This window comes from Erpetoichthys calabaricus, chromosome 17 (genome assembly GCF_900747795.2).
Source record: "Erpetoichthys calabaricus chromosome 17, fErpCal1.3, whole genome shotgun sequence".
Taxonomy (NCBI): Eukaryota; Metazoa; Chordata; class Cladistia; order Polypteriformes; family Polypteridae; genus Erpetoichthys; species Erpetoichthys calabaricus.
This window is the reverse complement of record NC_041410.2, coordinates 50950145-50971126: the sequence shown is the minus strand read 5'-3', so window position 1 is coordinate 50971126 and position 20982 is coordinate 50950145. Positions and strand designations below refer to the sequence as shown.

The 20982-nt window shown below is 36.7% G+C and overlaps 1 protein-coding gene across 3 annotated transcripts in view; it reads right to left on the bottom strand.

Moving 5' to 3' along the window:
* Window positions 1-20982, bottom strand: part of LOC114668250 (zinc finger protein 609-like) — a 281456-nt gene that overhangs the window by 38179 nt on the left and 222295 nt on the right. For all 3 annotated transcript variants that reach the window (XM_028823923.2, XM_028823924.2, XM_028823926.2), the window contains one exon: window positions 12895-12982. In XM_028823923.2, the coding sequence (XP_028679756.1) occupies window positions 12895-12982 (88 nt within the window). The remainder of the gene's footprint in view (window positions 1-12894; window positions 12983-20982) is intronic.

Genomic DNA, 20982 nt, shown 5'->3' with positions numbered 1-20982 from the left:
CAAAAGGTGAACTAAATGTTAAAACAGGACTTTGATCATTTTGAAAGGAGCAACTTCAAAATTGAGCAGGGCTGATCTTCAAGTTGAAGAAACCATAAAAGTCTTATTTATGCATTAAAAGAAGAAATCAACCAAACAATAATCAACACACAAAACAGTTGGCAATCCTGGACTGTCTAATCATCAAGTCTGTTTTCCAGTTTTAGGAGGTGTTTTGGAATGAGGCTCTCTGTGAAAAGTACTCAACAATATAAACAACTGCTCTTCAAATGGCGAGTTTAGGAGGGTCTGGTGCAAATCTGGGTATCACTGAGGGCAGTGAAAGAACCAACACTGAACAGGAAACTAATTTAGAACAAGGAGACATATAAGCTAGCTTGTCTCATTTAAATGTACTAGTTATCTGAACAGACACATCTTTGGGTGTGGGCAGAGCAAACCCAGGTAACCCCTAAACACAGTTACCAAACTAAGATTCAAACTCGGTTCCCTGAAGCTGTGAGACCCAAACTTTATGTGATTTGAGTTCCTCCTCTCTCCACTACAGAGGTTGAAAACACCGTGGAATCCACTTTTCCATGATGTAATATGAAATAGCAAATCCATTTTTATATGATGTGAGTTACATTCTCACCTCCTTAACTGCCAATTGATGTTATGCCCATATTATACACCCATACATTCTCATGTCCTCCTAATCCAGTGTCACGGAAGTCTAAATCTTAACCTGGCAGCATAGGACATACTTTTTGTCTGTTACTTTTCTCATGTTTCAAAGCAAATGAGTGTTTTAGGTTAGTTCAATCAAACATAAAGCCAACACAGCACTAAGCATAGTAACAAACAATATTTTACTTTTTAGCATCTGAAGTATTTTTTGGGTATCACCTAACTGAAACAGAGCTTAGTGCTATAAGAAAAATAAATGACCACACAATAAATGGACTAAAGCCATTAAAAGTCACTTTAGTCCTCTTCTTGCTGAGTGGTAAGGGTGGGCCTGAAGATGATTCAAGCCAGATGTACCGGCATTTTGAAATGCATCCAATAACGCACAGTAGAATATTTTTTTGGACGTGACCTTGGCATAGTGAAGGGGCTCGCATTTGTTTGCCCACTGATATTCAGTTATATTTTTAGAAGAATATATAAAGAAAGAAGGCCAACAAAGAACAATTCTAAATATGACATTCACTAGATTTCGGATTAAAACAAATCAAGTCTTTTATTGGAATTCAAACTCCAGAGCCAGGCTTATAGGTGGTGCAATCAATTGACCTTCTACAGGATGGATGATTCAGAATCCAGCTGGGATTACCTTGAAAAAAGATTTCTGATATGTCATTTTGCTTAATAGATAAAATTTGGGAAGGAAGTAATAAATGTCAAGTGCAAAGTTAATCAGCTTGACAGGCATGTGCAGAGCAGACCTAAACTTACTATCCTATTAGACTTTTACAATGAAAAGTGGAAGTTAGAACATCACTCAAATGACAAGGAATGCTCTGCTGTTGATGCAGTAAAATGAGAAGTACGAGTTAGATATAGCGTATATCCACTGGTCACTTTGATGTAGGGTGATCTGGAGCTCCATTAACATGGGGCCCTGGCAGTTTTAGGGATACTTGAAAATCCCTGGCCTGGTACTACATGGCTGAAGAAAGGATGGTATCAAAAACGTTAACTTGCTGCTTGTACACTGTACATAATGATTCTGAGTAGTCTAAAAGTTTCCATGACTAATGATATTGGTGCTCAAAATGGTACAACTGTGACAGTTTTGGTTTTAATCTTCTACCTCAGCGACCTTAATCTACATAATAAAATGATTTTCTCCATCTTGCACTCTGCTAGTAATATCGGAAAGGTCTAATTTACTACTTGTCAGTTAGCTTAAAAAATATTTTTTGCTTTGGTGTATCAAGTTGCAGGTTATGGGGTTTGACAGTTACCCAGTTACAGACAGGGAATGATTAGAGGGCCAGAATGGTCAAGGCCAAGGTGGGCAATTTACCCTGAATATGGGGAAACACCCTGATTTTTTAAAAACATGTCCAGTGAACATTTATACCCACAGAAAGTCTGGACCTCAGTTTTACATCGCATCTGAAGGACAGCTCCAGTTTTTACAGCATAGTGTCCCTGTCACTGTACTTGGGCTTTGTGATCCACATACAGACCTCCAGGTAAGCGCCCCCTGATGGCCTCACCAATACCTCTTCTAGCAGCAATCCAAGGTTTTTAGTAGATGGTCTCTGATCCAAGTACTGGCCTCTTGTTTTATTACCTGTTTACAGTGAATGATATTTGAATTCATATTCAAAAAGGAACTTTTACTGTAAATAGTAAGGCAATACTTAAAATTCTTCAGTGAAAAGGCTTGAAGTTTGATTTAGATAAATCCACACAAAATTTAGTTGATCTTTAACATGGTTTATATCTTCATTCATTACAATTTGGCGCTTTTGACAACCTGCTTTCTCTAACTATAAAAATGTATAAAAAAAGTGGTTGCAGGATCTTGAAAAGCTTGTTCACTCATTTGTATTGAGCAGAGTTTACTATTGTAATGTTTTATGATTAGCCCATTTTAATCAATCACTTATGACTCTATAGCGAATTCAAAACACAGCTCAAGAAATTGCAATTCAAACTAAGAGATGTCAACATATACTGTAATGTGAATTTTTAAATCAACGCTTTGGGCTTCCATTTAAATTTTCCCTCTTCACATATAAAGCCATAAATAGTTCCTTTATTAAGTCTCATACGCCCTATGATCTCAAAATGCAAACTTAAGACCAGCTCTGAACTACCCCACCTATCAACATCAAAAACACCTCAGAAGTTCCTTGAGTCTCAGAATTTAAATCAAGCCTGAGGACTCATTCATTTAATACATTATATGATTGTTAGAGGGCGGCACGGTGGCGCAGTGGGTAGCGCTGCTGCCTCGCAGTTGGGAGACCTGGGGATCTGGGTTCGCTTCCCGGGTCCTCCCTGCGTGGAGTTTGCATGTTCTCCCCGTGTCTGCGTGGGTTTCCTCCGGGCGCTCCGGTTTCCTCCCACAGTCCAAAGACATGCAGGTTAGGTGGTTTGGCGATTCTAAATTGGCCCTAGTGTGTGCTTGGTGTGTGGGTGTGTTTGTGTGTATCCTGCGGTGGGTTGGCACCCTGCCCAGGACTGTTTCCTGCCTTGTGCCCTGTGTTGGCTGGGATTGGCTCCAGCAGACCCCCGTGACCCTGTGTTCGGATTCAGCGGGTTGGAAAATGGATGGATGGATGATTGTTAGAGCTGATGTTTACATTGTTTCACTTTAGTCATTATATTGAGTTTTTACTGTAGAAAATTGTCTTTATTTTGATATTACCAAGGCTCTTCCATTTTGTTTTTTGGCACCTTGTCTTCCCTGGAATGACTGCATTGTCAAATATGGTGGACCAGTTTATCAGACATCTTCTGCACAAATGAAATTATCATCACTCGACTATTCAAATGATTCTGCTCAGAGTGTAGATGCCTATAACTGTTGAAATTTTGACTAACCCATGTGAGTGTGTAGTGTACTGTATATCCTCTAATTATATCTTATGTTTATGTTGCACTTCTTTCTTTCGTATTTTATTTGGAATCACAGTGCAACGGATAAATGGATGTGCACTTAATAAGACTAAGTTGAACTGAATATTAAGGCCCAGTCCACACACGCGTCTGCAGTGTCAGGTGAGTGCGGATCAAACACTGAGCTTTTTTCTGCTCATTGTGAATCAGACCGTCTATACGGGCTTTTATCACTTCCATTCAGTCAGATATGCATTTGGATGGCATCAAAAAATGTTGCATGCAACTTTTTCTTGGTGTCAATTTCTGTCAAAACCCCAATTAGTGCAAAGAAAACATCTTTATTACATTTACATGTCATTCATTTAACATTCTGGAGGACCAGATATCTAGGGCACAAAGACAATTATGGAACTGGGATCGCTGACGGAATCCTTCAGCAATGTCAGTCCATAGCTGGTCTGTTGGCTCTGGCATGACAAGAGGCTGGAGACATTCCCATAGCACATGACACGTTTCAAAGACTACAGTCTCAGTTGTCTGGCCAATCTGGGAAGACTAACCCTTAAGAGGTCTTTAATAATGGAGAAGGTACTAATGACATAACTTTAGCTACTATGGATTATTAATGCTGGCGGGTGAGTGCATATGCGAGTACTGTTTATATATTTTTTACCTCAAAGTGACAAGTAGCCTCTCTTCAGGGCTAACACTGACTCGCATATTGGTTGATTGGCGTGTAGGCAATCAACACTAGAAACTGACCTTTGGCAGTATTTGAAAAACTTATGCAGAAATTATTGCATTTCTTCATAGATTACACAAAAGCTTCCTTTCTTTTCACACTATGCAATCAGAGGGTGAACCCAGTAGCGGTGGCGATGTTTTCTCTGCCTAGGTCGCCATATTTTTACATAAGGAGGTCAAGGTTCAGGTCTAATAAAGCCAATTGATCCATACTTTGTGAATTCAATGAAGGATGACATTCAAACCCCACAAGTTAAAAACACTCTGGACTGCCTGCTAACTGTCCCACGCAGGAAAACACACAAAACTACAATCTGGGCAGCAGGCTGGCATTTAACAGAGTCAAACAAATGCAAATGTAACGTCATATTGAAGTCAATTAAGTGCCACTACAAAACACAGCTTAAATGCCTAGTTGGCTCGGAGTGCATTCATTTAACTGTGATTTAAGCACACGTGGACAGGGCCTAAGGCAGCGGCCAGGCATTTTGTGGAGACTTGGCTGCTTGCAAGGGTAACAAAAGCAGAATGCTTACAACTTTTTATCTATTTGCATTGGACATGTATTGTAAGGATTACTGCAATGTCTGTGAAATCACATACCAAAAATTGGGCAAGATACTTAAAAACTGCTGGGCTAGTGTTATGTTGGCGAGTCAACTGGTATTCAAATATAAATTCAAATACTGTATACATTTATTAACATAAAGACTATGGTCAGTCAGGGAAGACTAACCCTTCACTACCCATGTCATGTTGAACTGTCAAATTCCTCACAGTACTCCCAACAACCAAGAATCAAACTGTAGTCAACATTCCGTGAGGCAGTAAAATGTTGTGTTATGTTTAATCAGATTTTGCTCCCCAGGCTTAAATTCATTTTCCTTTTTTGTCTTTTCTCTCTTAATGTATTGTGTATTGCTGCATTCCTTGTGTTTTGCAGGTGGAACTCCGAGAGGCAGATGCACCCTGACATTACTGCCGAATAGCTAGCCTCTGCCTTCATAAACAGAGGAAAACGAAGATCCAGAAAAGTGTTCTGGAGAGCTGTTGGAGTAGCGGTGTTGTGAGTTTCTGGTTTATTGAAGTTTTGTTTCTGATTTCTAGATTTTCTCTTTGGATAGTGTTTTGAACTTGTTTGCATTGGGCTGCCTTATTAGACACATCCTATTCACATTTTGATTTTTTTTTTCTTTCCTTGTCATTTTTCTTCTTTGTTTGACATGTAATACATTGTTTTAATTTAGAGAATATTGTTTTGTTTCTGCCCTTTAAGCCAGAAGCTTTACAATGTATGAGTATTCTGAACTTGTAAAGCCTGTACCCCATTTTGGGCCTGAGCAGGCTTTGAAACCTGCCAAATGAGTTTGGGGCCAGGCTGCAGAGTGCGTGGCCTGCTTCTCAGGCTAATCAGGTGTTTGTTATTTTGAGGACAGTTCACCCTTTATGTCATCTTGTGTGCTATTAATCAATTCTTTGAACCATAATGCTCTTCAGTAAGTTTGCGCAGTGGCTTGTGTATTCAACTAAGATCAGGAAGTCTTAGATTTAGCTGCAGAGAAAGCAATTTCATTTTTACACTTATTATTTACTTTATTTGCTTAAATGTCTCTATTACTTATATGACTAGAATTAGAAGTGGGTAGTCTGGCCAAATACCATACTATGGTATAATTAAAAATACAGATATCTGTAGTAAATACAGATACAGTGGAGTCAGAAAGCATTCAGACCCCTTCACTTTGTGCACACTTTATTTTGTTCACTTTATTTTGTTGTATATTCAACTTTAATTGGATTAATTTGCCATTTTGGCACATCACTCTAAACCCAATAACCCATAATGACAAAGTGAACACATGGTTATTCCTCCCTTAGGTATTTAAGGACACAAATGCATCATTTATAATATCTGTTGGTCTCTTGTCATTATTCTGAGAGTTGAAAGACACCATGGTGGCACCTTCCCTTGCTACACTTTATCACAAATGAGAAAAAAAAATGTGCACAGGAAAGTGAGCATCAACTCACATATACTGTGGCTTGAGACGACCACAGCCTTTCCCAGAGCAAATTTCTAGGACACGGAATTCAAATATGATTGAATTTTCATCTTAGATGTTTTTTATTCTCTATGATTTAGCTAAAGCCGAGTATTCCAGAGGTTTAAAAGCTGCAGTGAATGCCTGTCACAGCCAACTGTACAGCTTCATACAAAGCATAAGTATGAGCTAGTTTTAATGTTATTCAGCAAAGTCCTTTGTGTATAGTAAAAGGCCCCCTCATTTAGTATCCAAGACAAAGATGACTGTGTGATCTGAGGTATTCTTTGGGCAAAAAGTGCATATATAAACTTAAAACTACAAAGTGCAAAGTAAAAAGCTAAAATAAAAAGGGAAAGTGACAATATTTTTTAATTTGCTAAATGACAGCTAAATATAATACCACAACAGTTTGTACTTTTATATTGTCATCATGGTATTTCTTTATTAATGTGATAGGCAATGAGGCTTACTGACTAAGCACCAACCAGAGAGTGACAAGAGAACTGCTGCCTGCTTCATATTAAACACGAAAATAACTGCCTTGTAAATATGTAATATTCTGAGAGAACATTAATAATAAAAGGTGTCTTTAAAACTGTCAGCTAATTGGATGCTGAAAAAAAATTAAGGAAACTGTAAAAATAAAATTATTAAAAACAAAAACATTATAATACAGGGTTAACTATCCTTTACTGAAAAACATGACATGCACTGGGAAACTCATTTTCTTTGGCATTTAAAAGCTGATGTATTGCATAATTAAGAATCTATCAATGAACTTCAATGCTTATCCAAATCAAAGAATTTCTTAAAAAGCTTAAATAATACCTCAGCATTACTGCTTGTCTTCCTGTTATATTCTTGCTATATATTGCTTGTCTTCTTGCCATTAAAACATGGAGGGGAAAAAACAACCGACACATTTGAGACTTGATATTTCCTGATTAATACAGTACAGGATGACAGAGAGAAAGAAAGGTAGACAGGACCTTCACCTTAAAAGGGTTTCACCAACATTTTCCAGATGAGTCAGTGTGAAGCTCTGAGTGACAGATTACCATAATCATAAGGATAGCTTATCACAAAGTGAAATCAAATATTTACAAAGCTGGAATTTGCAAAACCTGTAGTAAGGCTGTGCAAACATCATTTAACTGCTAAGGCTAGCTGAATATAAACATCTTTCAATGTTTCTTCTTATGGAGATTTTAAAATTTAAATTTTTAATAGCATATTACCAAATGGCATTTTAAAAAATGTGGCAAAGAGTCTAGATTCATTTTTGTGGATTCTTATCCAACTGAAAACTGCATGTATTCAAATATCTGCTTAGGAGTTTACCAGAGGCAAATCCATTACATACAATATAAAAAAGAGGCATCTAAGAAATTAGCTGTGACATTTTTCATTTCAGTATGTTAAATATTAAAAAGCTTTCCAGTAAACTAATGTATGACAGGATTGCAAGAGGCATCATTCTTTTCATGAGCTGCTAATGGTTATAAAACATCTGACATCAGCAGAATGTACTTTGTATGGCCCAGGATTTAAATATTTAAAATTACGACCCTGGTATTATGAGAGCTGTGGAATATTTTATGTATAGACAAATTCTGACACATCAAGACAAAAAGCAAAAAACATTTTCCCAAGTGAAGACTCTTCATAGTGTACACTTCTACATGAGCACCCATTAAACAGATTCAGAGGACAGAAAGTAGAGTTAAATAAGCTGGCAAAACCAATAAGCAGCACAAGCAACAAATCTACTACCAGATGCTTGGCACCCCGTCAACACTGGCCTTACTATTCACAGGAAAGATTTAAAAAGCCCTGCAGCAGTTCAAGAGAGGTGAACACCAGCAGTCAAATCTGTTTAAGCAATAAGCGTTTGGAAAGATGTCAGGCGCGTCTGTGTTAATTACATTAATCATTAATACTTTTGTTTATTTTTTAAAGATTCAGCCTGAAAAGTATTTACAAATACATTATACTGGTATCTAGCAAAACTGTGAGAATTTTTAGTTATATCGTAATATGGATTTTAGGTGATTACACCCACACCTAAGCTGAAACAAGCATACACCACTTGATCTTGATGAATTGTCACTATAAGTCTGGCAAAACACACTGCCATTTTAGTCATATCTGCCAAACCACTGAGAGAAACCTGCTGAGGTGTTTTAAACATTTACTGCCTGTTCAGCTTTACTGTAGTGTGTGTGCTTATTAGGGAAAAATAGTGGAAAGGGGGGCTTCTCTTTTTGAGCCCAAGTGTGTTATTCTTGCCAGCACCTGCTGCCCTTTTTCAAAATGGTTTTCAGTGAAAAAGCAGATGTACTGTAAATGCATACAAAAACAGTAAATATGCCAAGTTTGGGCAAAATTATACATGCAATATATACTAGATCTTAATTTTTTATTCTGGGAATCATCAAATGGAAGAGTGTTTCCAATTTGATTTTTTTTTTACATTGTTAAAATAAGGAGACAAGTGGTAACAATCAATCTAGTAATGCAATCAAATTACACATTTACCAGTTGCAGCAGATGTGCAGGTATTATGTGTGGAGTGTTTGCTTGAAAAAGAAGACTGTGATCAACAGTGACAGCTCCACTATCATAAGCAGTTCCTTTGTCCTCAAAGCAGTTTGTGGTGAAGGAAGGGAGAAGGTTGTGGTGGGTACAACTTGGTGCACATTTTAAAAGAATAAAATGTCTAAAGATGATGTCATGGAAACAGTGAACACTTTTTCCAACTATAAAAACCCACTAACAGATAATAAAATAAGGCCTTGTTTGCATGATACAAATATTTCATTCCCTACATGTAAACTATCTGTTCAGTGTTAAACTGTACACGCAGTTCTGCTGTTATTAATGAAGAGTAGACAGTGTATACATATAAAAGCTGCCTGGATTGTACTGCTTGTAGGGCAAAGATAAAACTGGAACCAATGTGGTAAATGTTATTACTGTAAACAGCTTTAACTATCTAAATAATGTCATGCAGATAGTTATTAGTTTTTATTTCCCCATAAGTTTTACAATGTTCAGCTGTGGTACATTTTAATATAACACAAAAACAAACACACACATAAAAAGCACCCCAGGTCTCCTGCAAATGAACAATCAGCTGAGATTTGGAGGAAAAGTCAAAGAAAAATGACATTTGTCATATGCTTGGTATTTTAAGCAATTTCTAAACAATATATCACATAAACAGCATAATAATTTCATTTCTGCGATCATAACTTTTCAACTTCATTTATAAGGTAAAAATAATTTTAGCAGTAAAACATTATAAAACCAGACTGTGTTGTGCATTTAAAGAAGGCATTTACCATTCTCAATAGACATTATAGAATTTTGCTACTTTTTCAAAGTACTGCACATGTCGGATCTGCCCAATGCTGAAAGATTAGTTTGATTTTCTGGTACACAAAAATGTTGTTAAGTATCGATACTTAACATGAGATTTATAAAAAGTAGGAATGCTTGCATAAGATGACTGCATTTGTAAGGTGATGAAGTGTGATGAATGACATTTTAGCAACAGCCAACTTAAGGGCTTCTCACTAATATACAAATAAATTGCTTTTTCTAGTCTCTTCTGTTACTGATTGATAGTGTTATCCAAACTGTAGATTAAAATAAAAGAGCAGTGGCACTCCCTTAAGAAACTGAAGGCAAGGAATCGGAAAGCAGCAACAATGATCATTTTTCTCTTTGTTATGATATAACATGAAATAAGGCCAGGCTACCAAATTTAAGTGACAGTTATTAGATTTAATAATATAAACATATGGGCGGCACGGTGGCGCAGTAAGGAGACCTGGGTTCGCTTCCCGGGTCCTGCCTGCATGGAGTTTGCATGTTCTCCCCGTGTCTGCATGGGTTTCCTCTGGGTGCTCCGGTTTCCTCCCACAGTCCAAAGACATGCAGGTTAGGTGCATTGGCGATCCTAAATTGTCCCTAGTGTGTGCTTGGTGTGTGGGTGTGTGTGTGTGTGTGTGTGTGCCCTGTGGTGGCAGGGTTTGTTCCTGCCTTGCACCCTGTGTTAGCTGGGATTGGCTCCAGCAGACTCCCGTGTTAGGATATAGCGGGATGGACAATGACTGACTGACTGACCAATATAAACATCATTTGTGAGTTGTGCATAAAGAGCACCACGACATGCTGTTTCATAAGCAGTGCTGCATTTTTCACCATGAATGTGGCAGAAAACAACAATTGACCATCAGTGGCAACATAAAATTGGCTCTTTGTGCTAAATTTTATTAACAAAAGGTGTGAGGAAGCGTGATTACTGAAACAAATATTGTGTAAAACATTTACAAGAAAATTCAACAACCAATAGTGAAAAACAATGTGTGTTTTGTGGAAAAGCTCAGGCATCAGATCTCATAAAGTCTGCCGTCAGGAGGTGCCAGATCTTGAACCGATTCTATGTTACATACACAAAAGGCAAAAGGTTTATTCTGAACCTACAGTAGGATATTGGTACACAAGATTTAAAGTGCAAGCAACTCAGATTCATTACCAGCATGTAACATTGTCCCATACGTTGTCAGATCTTTGGCTAAAACCATGCTCCACAGTGCCTATAAAAGTCTTCACTCCCTTAGAAGTTCTCTCATTTTATTGTTATACAACATTGAGTTCCAGTAGATTTAAGCTGACTTTTTTGACTTTGATTAGCAGAAAAAGACTCCCAAAGTTCAAAATGAAAACAGATATCTGCAAAGCGCTCCAAATTAATTCCTGGCTCTGCAACCACATAATTGTTATGTAAATCGCTCCCTTATTTACCCACAACTATACTATTTCAAAATTTCTGGGGTGTTTATTCTTCTTAACATCTATTACTCCCTCCCTTGAAAATACAGATAAAATGACCAAAACAATCTGAGCCATTAATATATAGTATATGACTCAAAAAAGTTCCACTTACATATCCATCCATCTTCTAGACCCGCTTCATCATGAGCAGGAATGTGACGAAGCTTAAGCTTATGTAAGGAACAATTATGCCAATGAAATCAACACATTACAGGAGGTATAAATGAAAAGCAAACCCAGTATAGAAACAGGAAGCCTAATGATACAGCTCTTTGAAAGACCCACAATGCTCATAACCATTTCATACATCTGATCATTTAAAAGAAAGCTCATGTTAGGTTTGTAGAAAATAAATCACTCCTGATGTTCTCCCAGCTACTGTTTGCATTCATCAGCACCAGACAGCTAATGCATTTGAGTTCTGAAAGGCTCATCTGATTACTATATAGTATAGTATAAGATGACTATTACGTTTGTTTCTTGTTAACTCTCACACTGCTCATTCAAGCAAAATTAACCTTTCAAAGAGTGCATGACACACAGAGAAAAAGGTCAGACTACAAAGCAAGACAAAAATGCAGAGATATGGGTCATATGCTGAAATTGACCACAGTTACACAAATATCCGAGAGATTTGCCTATCATTTGTCTATCTGCAATGCACATCAGTATATGTGGTGTATATGGACATCTTCATTTAACAAAGCTTTGCCAATGCCGCTATCTCGTTTAAAAGTCTTCCCTGAAATGCAGTTGTTTGATTGTTGCTTGTTAATTCTTTGTGTGTTCCTTATTCATTTACAATTTCATGATAGATTATCAATCAAATCTAGAAGCAGAATGCATGTTATTATTTTTTTTGCATTTATATAGCGCTTTTCTTACTACTCAAAGCACTCAGCAATTGCAGGATAAGGGCCTTGCTCAAGGGCCCAACAGAGCAGAGTCCCTATTGGCATTTACGGGATTCGAACCAGCAACCTTCTGATTGCCAGTGCAGATCCCTAGCCTCAGAGTCACCACTCTGCCTGTGAAGCCTGTCTTTTCACAATGAATACAAGCTCATCAACCTCACAATACAGTATAATGTATGTTTTTAGAATGTTGTACGTAACTTGTTCAAAAAGATGTGGAGCTTGAACAATGAATGAAAACTAGTCAATCTAAAAATCACTCCCCAAGTACAATATGTTCTTTATAACTAACTTGCTCAAACTTTAAGTGGTTAGAAAATGTTCTTGTAGAATAATTAACAACATCACCAGCAATATTATAGACTTAAAAGCTACCATTTCCGTTATAGCTGGAAACACTGATGCAATTGTGGCTGCTGAAGAACTTGTAAAACCGTAAAGCCACCTTTGTGCATTTTATATCTGATGCCTCTTGAAAGTACTTTTATCTACTATGCCTACTTTATGTACTTTGCGCTCTCTGTGAAAGAATCTAAGGCTTGATTAATCATCACATGCAATTGTTGTTCTTGATGCTTATGTTGTGTATTTGAAGAGACTGTTGACAACATTTTTCTAAATGCCGATAGTCTTTACATTGAATATACCTTGAACAAATAGAGCTGATCATAGCAAGAGGTTTGCAATCCAAATATTGTTAGCTCTTATGTAAGTGGTAATAGTCAAAATGATAGAATTCAACAAACAATTTTGGGAGAGAAAAAAATCGGAGGGGGGTGGCTTACCTAGGAGGAGCCCAGTCATGTCGTGTACAGTCCAACAGAGTCCCAACATATGTCTTGTTTCTCCATGTAACATTGACAACAAGCATTCCTAAAAACAAAAAATTAGGTTGAGAAGATGCAAAGAAATTAAAACTAGAAAAATTATAAACCATGCATTTAAAACCATCCACTCACTCATCAATTTTCTTTTTATGTTTCAGAGGAGCAGGTCCTCATCCCAACAGTCTATAAAAGGACACTGGCGTACCTTCAGTCACACTCAACCATACAAGGCAAACATCAGGAACGTGCTAACTACACAAAGACAGTGACACAATCAAGAACTCAAACTCCTTGCCTAAAACAATCCGCTTTTATTTGTGCCATATTTCTCAAATACATTACAATTTTAACACTTCTAAAAGCAAAAGGAGCTGTAGCGGCACGCACAGGGCCACAAGCAACACCTCAAAAAACAATAATGATAAATAAATATGTTTATTATTCCTCAAATAAACATTGAGATTTTTATATTTGTTTTTTAGGAGAAAATAAAATGTATAATATCAATATCCTAAGAAAAACTGGGCTTTAGTCTTTTTTCTAGCTCTTTGAAGTGTCATTCTAATGTGCATGTGTGTATAACTGTATAACTTTAGGTTTCCTAATGGTTTATGCTGTTGTATACTGGACTGTGAGATTTTTCAAGCAAGGAAGTCATACGTTTTGAGGCAATTTAATTCTGGCAACAGAACAGTGGCATGTTGCATGTTCATTAGCACATAATAATTTCACTATACTCTGTACATGTAATAGTAATGACCATATAAACCAACAATAAAATAAACTGTGAAATTTTCCCAGTAGCGCCGCCATCTTTATTTATGTTCATTAAGTGGTTATATTTTTATAATCATTTGCACACTTGGTTACTGCTTATTATTAAAGACTTTCATAGTGAAGTCTTAAAACATTTTCTTAATACAGTATCACTTATTACAAAGTAAGAAGTAAAATGACCAGACAGGTATGTTGTATGTGTCTCTTTACAGGCCATGTTAGTAACATTATAATGATGCTAGTGTACTGGGCAAATGTCTGACTGCATATAAGTCAACACTTCAGAGTACATCAGAGCTTTAATTACATGGAATATTTGGTACCACATATGTAGTATGTAATAGTGCCTATTCATTTTAGCATTTGTGCTAATAGTAGCATGCACTTTACTCATAAATATATGTGACAATACACAGAAGTGCTTTGAGGGATCCAAGATCAAGGGAACAGCTAACTAGACAGTTGAGTACAGCTGAGCAATGCCACTGCCAATGTACGAGGTTGGGTACAGCAAAGGGGCGAAGTCCTGGTCTGTGGCATACACAATCTAAACTTCTTTCATGAAGAAATGTTGGGAGGTGACTTGGCTCCTACATTAGAGTCGGAACTGCTCCATTTAAGCAAATAGTGATAAAGAGGAGACATGAAGTTTTTTTTATATTATGAAAGAAGTTAGTACATTACATTACATTAAAGCATTACTTTAAAATTTGATCAACAAGAGCAAATAATGTTAGGAAGTTTTCCTGTAAACAGCGAATCACAAATACATATAATAAACAACCTAGTAGTGTGTAGGACTTTTAGGATCTTAAAAACTCAACTTTATATTATTTTGGAGAAATCAAGCAGGTAGCATTGGAAGGCTTTGTGGGGCTTAATAGCCTTTTCTTTTTCCTGATAAATCCCCACATTATCACACACCACCTATTACCTAATTTGGAATCAATTTATTTACACAACAGTAATAATGAATACTTGCATATAATAATAATTAAAACTGAAACACCATTAAATAAAACAAGGTACAAGGCAACAAGCAAAAATACAACTTTTGATTTACTGGGTCTGTGACAGGAAAAATGTTGAATTTTCAGGCCTGATTTAAACACAGCTCACTCTGCTTTCATTACCATTTGTAAATGTGGTGTTCAGATAAGTCTCCTCAAAATATCTATCAGAAAAATAACTATTGTTCTTGGTTTTATATTTAAAAATATTTTATTCTTACATTTACAGAAACTATAAAATGAAGCATTTCTGACTTATTTTGCCTGACCTCTGAAGCTGTAAACCATTTACTGTACTTCTAATTTAGATACCAGATTTAACAGTTAATCATACTTTACCTAAAAGGAAAGGAAAAAGCAAAATATTTCTAAAATATTTGCTATTGTCACTAATTTAAAGTACAAATTACAAAATGAAAAACCTCAAGAGGGGTTTACAAAGGAAACTGTGATTAAAGACCTGTGTAAAATCTAAAAGAGCAAAAGACTGCAACAGAAGAATACAAGTAATTTAACGTGTGAAGGCAAATACTTCATTAATAAAAGACATCTGAATGTTTCCATTTATTTATTTTTTAATCATCGACAATCTGAAAAATATTTGAATGCAGCATGGTTTTCATTACAAACACTGAGAATATCCACAAGATCAGCACATAATTCTTCATTCTCACTTTTAGATTGAAGAAACTATTAGTCAGACCTCTAGCATAAGATGAAGCTGATTAGAAGGGAAAAAATTACAATTGTGCATATGCCAGTTCAGGAAATTAATTCTGAGTAATACTGAACAGCTGAGAATGACAAATGCTGCAAATCAAAATGTTTTATATGAAATGTCTGAAATGCAGTACAGTACATGAAATAAAACCATAGGAGCACAGGACACTTGCTAAAGCAGTGCATAATGATGCTTTATTACAAAGCTGAAGAACCCAATTTATTAAAGAGATTAAAAATAGGGGATATGAAATTTACTTACAAGCCATTCTATAAATTAAGAAAAATATATAGTATAGGTCCAGACTATTGAGTTCAGGTGTTTCTGTCACATACATTGTTAACAGATGCATAAAATCAAATGCATAGCCTTTCCTTCTCTATTGATAAACGTTGCCAGTTGAATGGGTTGAACAGCTCAATTAGTTTAAATGTGCCACTATCATAGGATGACACCTTTGCCACAAGTCAGTATGAGAAAATTCTGCTATGTGAGATCTGCCCCAGTCAACTGTGTGTGTTATTATTGTTAAGTGGTAGCCTCAAGAAGCAACAGCAGCTCAGCCATGAAGTGATAGACCACCCAAAACTCACAGAGCGGGGCTTCCAAACTACTTATCGAAGCAACATCAGCACAAGAACTGTGCATCAGGAGCTTCATTTTGTGGGCTTCCATGGACGACTGGCTGGACACAAGCCTAACATCACTATGGGCAACGGCAAGTGTCAGCTAGAGTGGTGTAAAGCATGCTGCCATTGGGCTCTCAAGAGATGCAAAGTCACTACATCCTGTGCTGGACTCTGTGGTATCTTGTACCAACCAAGGTCCAAATAGTTCCTTTCTCATGATTTTTGAAACTGAAGCAGGTAATTGACATGACATTCAATATTGTAAGTGTAAAAAAAAACAAAAAAAAAACATAAGCAATTTGTGCAAAAATGTATGAAAGATGGTTTGGTGACACTGCTCCAGTGACTAAACCTGTACTTAATATTTCTGTTACAGTAAAGGAAATCTTATGGCTGCCTTATCAAAAAGATTACAATGATTCAATAGTTTTCTGACACTGTAATGAATTGACAATGCTTTACAGTGATCCACTACATCTATCAGGTTTGGATATAGCCAACAATTACAGCCTAACGCTTCAGCACAGATTTTAAATCTCCATCAGATGGTTCTGTGAAAAATGTACTGTGGAAGAAATCTGAACTACAATCAGCCACGGACTCTCCACATCCAACAACTAATAACTGTAGATTAATCTTTTCATCACTTAATTTGAAATCTGCCATTTATGAAAAATGGTATTTAAAAACATATGTACACTACTAGTACATGTAATTAATCACATTCTATTATCAGTGAGAAGTTAAGTAAAATGACACCTTTTATTGGCTAACTAAAAAAAGATTACAATATGCAAGCTTTCGAGACAACTCAGGCTCCTTCTTCAGGCAAGATGTAATCATTCTATTACCAGTTATTTCTGAATATGATTCAGCTTTACAAAAATGTGTAATAAACTAAACTGTGATAAACTCTCTGATGAAGTCACTAGAAAATTTAAAAATGCTCCAAATAAGTTAAGTTTCCAAACACACATAAATGTTATGCTATGCGTATATTTTCATATTTGTTTTGTAGCTCCTTTGTTCTATTATGATACAGGTGCCTGGTCACACACACACCTCCACCATTAACACCCATGTCTTTGAGGTGTACAAGAAAACTGAGTGTCTGACAAAAACTGAATCAGACAGGTCCCAGAAAGTAAGAAGAACGAAACCTGAAGGGTCAGCAAATACAGCCTTCCTCAAAATTATGAACAGCTGCTTTATGAAAATGCAGGTACAGGTAAAAAGTAATTTACCCTTTAATTGTTTTAAAAACCACAATGGAGCAGAATATTCTCAGTTACCAAGGTACATTCTTGGATGAGTTTCAAATGTGCACTGCTAGCGATAGCGTTTGATCATCTTCACAGCCATCCTAAATACATCTTACTGAAGTCTGAGGCATGGTGTTGGGCTGGATAGCGGTCATGCTGCTGATGCCGCTTTCGTGTGCAATGGTCCAGTCAGCTTTCCTAGCATGTTGCTCACATATCTTCTTGCATTATCTATCTTGAACATCATGTGCCCAAAAAAGACAATGAAAAAGTTGGAAAAGTCAAAGAAAGATCAAAATGCCACTCTTTTAAATTTGAAACTTGAAGTGACAAATTGTAGACAGAGTTATTAATATAAATATTACTTCATGAACAGAAATGTCTAATTAGTTTCTTTTAGTCACTAATTTTTTATTCAAGTAATTTTATCAATTTTAATGTATGTTCTTGCTATTTCAGCAAAAGTGGGAGTTATTTTTTGAGCCAGGAATGCTTAAGTTTTTTTCCTACTTAAAGTAACAATAATTGTGTGTTCACATTTTGAAAATTCACCTTATAAAGGGGATTTCAGGAACAGATTAGCTTTGTAAAGTGGAGGAAGCCTGTACATTGAACCTACTGTATCTTACTGCAATTTAAAGGGTATTTATGTTCCTGACTTAGTCTGCAAAAGTTTCATGAGCTTTTGGGACAGGGAAATGCTGCAATTTGTGCACGACTGGCCCAAAAACTCTGCAAGTTAAAGTTCAAATAACACGCACAGTTCTTCTCGCGCTAACATCTGTTTAGAATTCATGGAGAGAAAAGAGGAAACAAAGGGGTCAGGAATCAGTGCCAATAAGAGTAAAATATTTCAGTTCAGACAGGGCAGAGAGAAGATGCTCATAATTTACAGCTTCACATGTGCTCACTGTTGCATATAAAAAGTCCAGATGTGTTTGTCAGTGTTTCAGAAATGCTGCAGATCAGGTGGCCACTCGCCAAAGAGCTTGCCAGAGTTAATATTAATATACCAGGTAGGCTTTTATTAAACACTAGAAGCTTTACTTCCTCTGACCCTACAAGTGTCACAGCTAGAGACCCACCAGTCTCACCACAGACCTCTCAGCATGTGATGGCATGTTGCCAGCCACAATACAAATACCACCAAAGAAAAGGGTGTAAAATGCTGCAATGTAGGGTGGGCCAGAATATCAAAAACAGACATTTATTTGAACATGATCAAATGAAGCCATTGCCTGCTCTGACTGCCTGCTTTCCTAGAAATCCAACAGGTGGCACACAAGGCTACAGTGTAACATGCAACCAATGACATAAGCTTAGGTCTGTTCACAAAAATAAGGTATGGAAAGATTTCAATTTAGCCTGACCTGAGAAATCACTTATCATTCATCTCTTGTAGTCCTAAGATGTGACACTGCTGAAGCTATACAATCTTACTCTTGTTCTGATGTTCTTTGAAACATGACTGTTATACGATTTCTGGCAAAGTATAACTCACAAACATAAAAAAGGGAAACAGACATGGTAAAAAAATTAGAGTAGGATGCATAGGTAATGAGCATATTCTGATTGGCTTGAAAAAGGCACATACCTTTACTTAAATGTCACAGAAATAAAGGTGACAACATGAACGCTCTGCAGGATACAAGATGATATGACTTTCAAAACACAGACGTGCCTGTATTCTGTTAACTCTGATCTTTTCAAATCAGATCAAATTGAAAATGATGCAAATATCAAAGGACCATTAAGACAATCCATTCTCTGGAGTGGCCAAGAATACTTGGACAAGAAGAAATGAAACTATGTCTCTGTGTACCTTGGAAGGAAATAGTCTGGCTGCAGGCTATAGAACAGTCCAGGGACAGAATCCGAAAATGGTCACTCACTTCAATGTAACGTGAATATTAATTTAGGACAATCTATCTACACATCAAAGGCTATCATCTAATAAAACCTGAAAGTGAGGCTATTAATAAAGTATCTATCTATCTATCTATCTATCTACAAGCACAAAAAAATAAAAACACAGCAAGGGCTCAGCCTGTAGATATTTGAAATGGTGCACACTGAGAAATATCTCCACAAATGAAACCTTTACATTAAGGATGAAAGTTAAAACTAATCGAACTGATGACAAAATGCATTTAAAGGAACAGAGTTAACCAAAAATTAAGATATATTTAAGGAAGCTAGGCAGGAACAAAATAAGCAATTTGGTTTTATTCATGCAGTGATGTGTTGCAATTGAGGGATAAACAGGAAGAAAAACAGATCTGAAGAAAAGTTTTTCTTATAATCAGGGTGCTGTTATACAAATCAGAGCCCGGTACAGAACTATATACTAATGGCCCCCTCCACAGCTTCACAACACCACCAATATGAACAGAACATTATAACTGTTACTAACAACATTATTGCATAAAATTACAAACCAAATGCAAAAATATTACCAGCATGTATTTTTTTAACACTTCAAGCCAAGTGCAGAAGATTATCAGGTCATATTCAGTAACATTGAAAACCAAAATCAATAAAATATTTTAACATCATGTAAAACAAATACAAATGCACTCATTTCTATAGAAACCACCTCTGAGCTTTCACAGATGCAAAGTCAAAGACATCCGCAAAACTCACTTAGGCGCAAGCTCCCATTCCATGGACAGGACCCCAAGACTGTTCAGTCTTTCTTGATACATCATTGTGTGTAAGTAATTTCTCAGGGATTTCAGACAGCCATCTTCAAAATGGCCACTTGACCAGTCCAGTGGAATAATTAAAATCTGGTTGAGGTGGGAGGCTGCCTTTATTCTCTGGGGCACGAGAATCAGGGAGGTAATTTGCATAATGGTAATCGGGCCTTCAGTAGCCTCACACAGTTGTCACCGCCATTCTTTCCAATATTGCTACTGATGGCACTGTTACAAAAACAATGAAATTCTGCACTCTGGGCCCCCCATTGCCACAGGACCTAGAACAAGTGTCTCTCACATTTCCCACCCCTGGCAATGTCCTGTGGCTGGGCTTTGGAAAGACTGTGCATGAATGATCTCCAAAAAAACCTGACAGAGCTTGAGCAGTTTTACAAAGAAGGGGGTAAATGGCAGTGTGCAGATGTGCAAAGCTAACAGAGACAGAGAGACTTGTGCACAAAGACATAAGGCTGTCACATCTACTAAACACTGATGTAAAGAGGTCAATATTTAAGCCATCAATTATTTTGTGCTATATATTTGTTAATTAGTTCATTTAAACCACTTTGCAGAGATCTCATTTTAATTTGACATTACACTGTGTCTCTATTGATCAGTTTCAAAAAAGTCAAATCCAATCCAATGTGACTCAATGTTGTATATTAACAAAATGTGAAAACTTCCAAGAGGGTGAATACTTTATTCTGCAGCCAGTATGGAAAATTATAAGTGTGATAGCTTAAGGTTGACTATAAAACTATCGTGTCTTATCCAATCAGTGAGCAGTATGCATAAATTTTATTTCTTTGTGGTATAAAAATAGCCTAACTATCAAGTACCAACTCAGTGTACAATGCAGGGTGCTAAAATGTTCTGTCAGCTATTTGGAAGTTATATGGCATGCAGAGGGTTTGTAGCAGCAGAGAACCACTGATTTATGCCTATAAC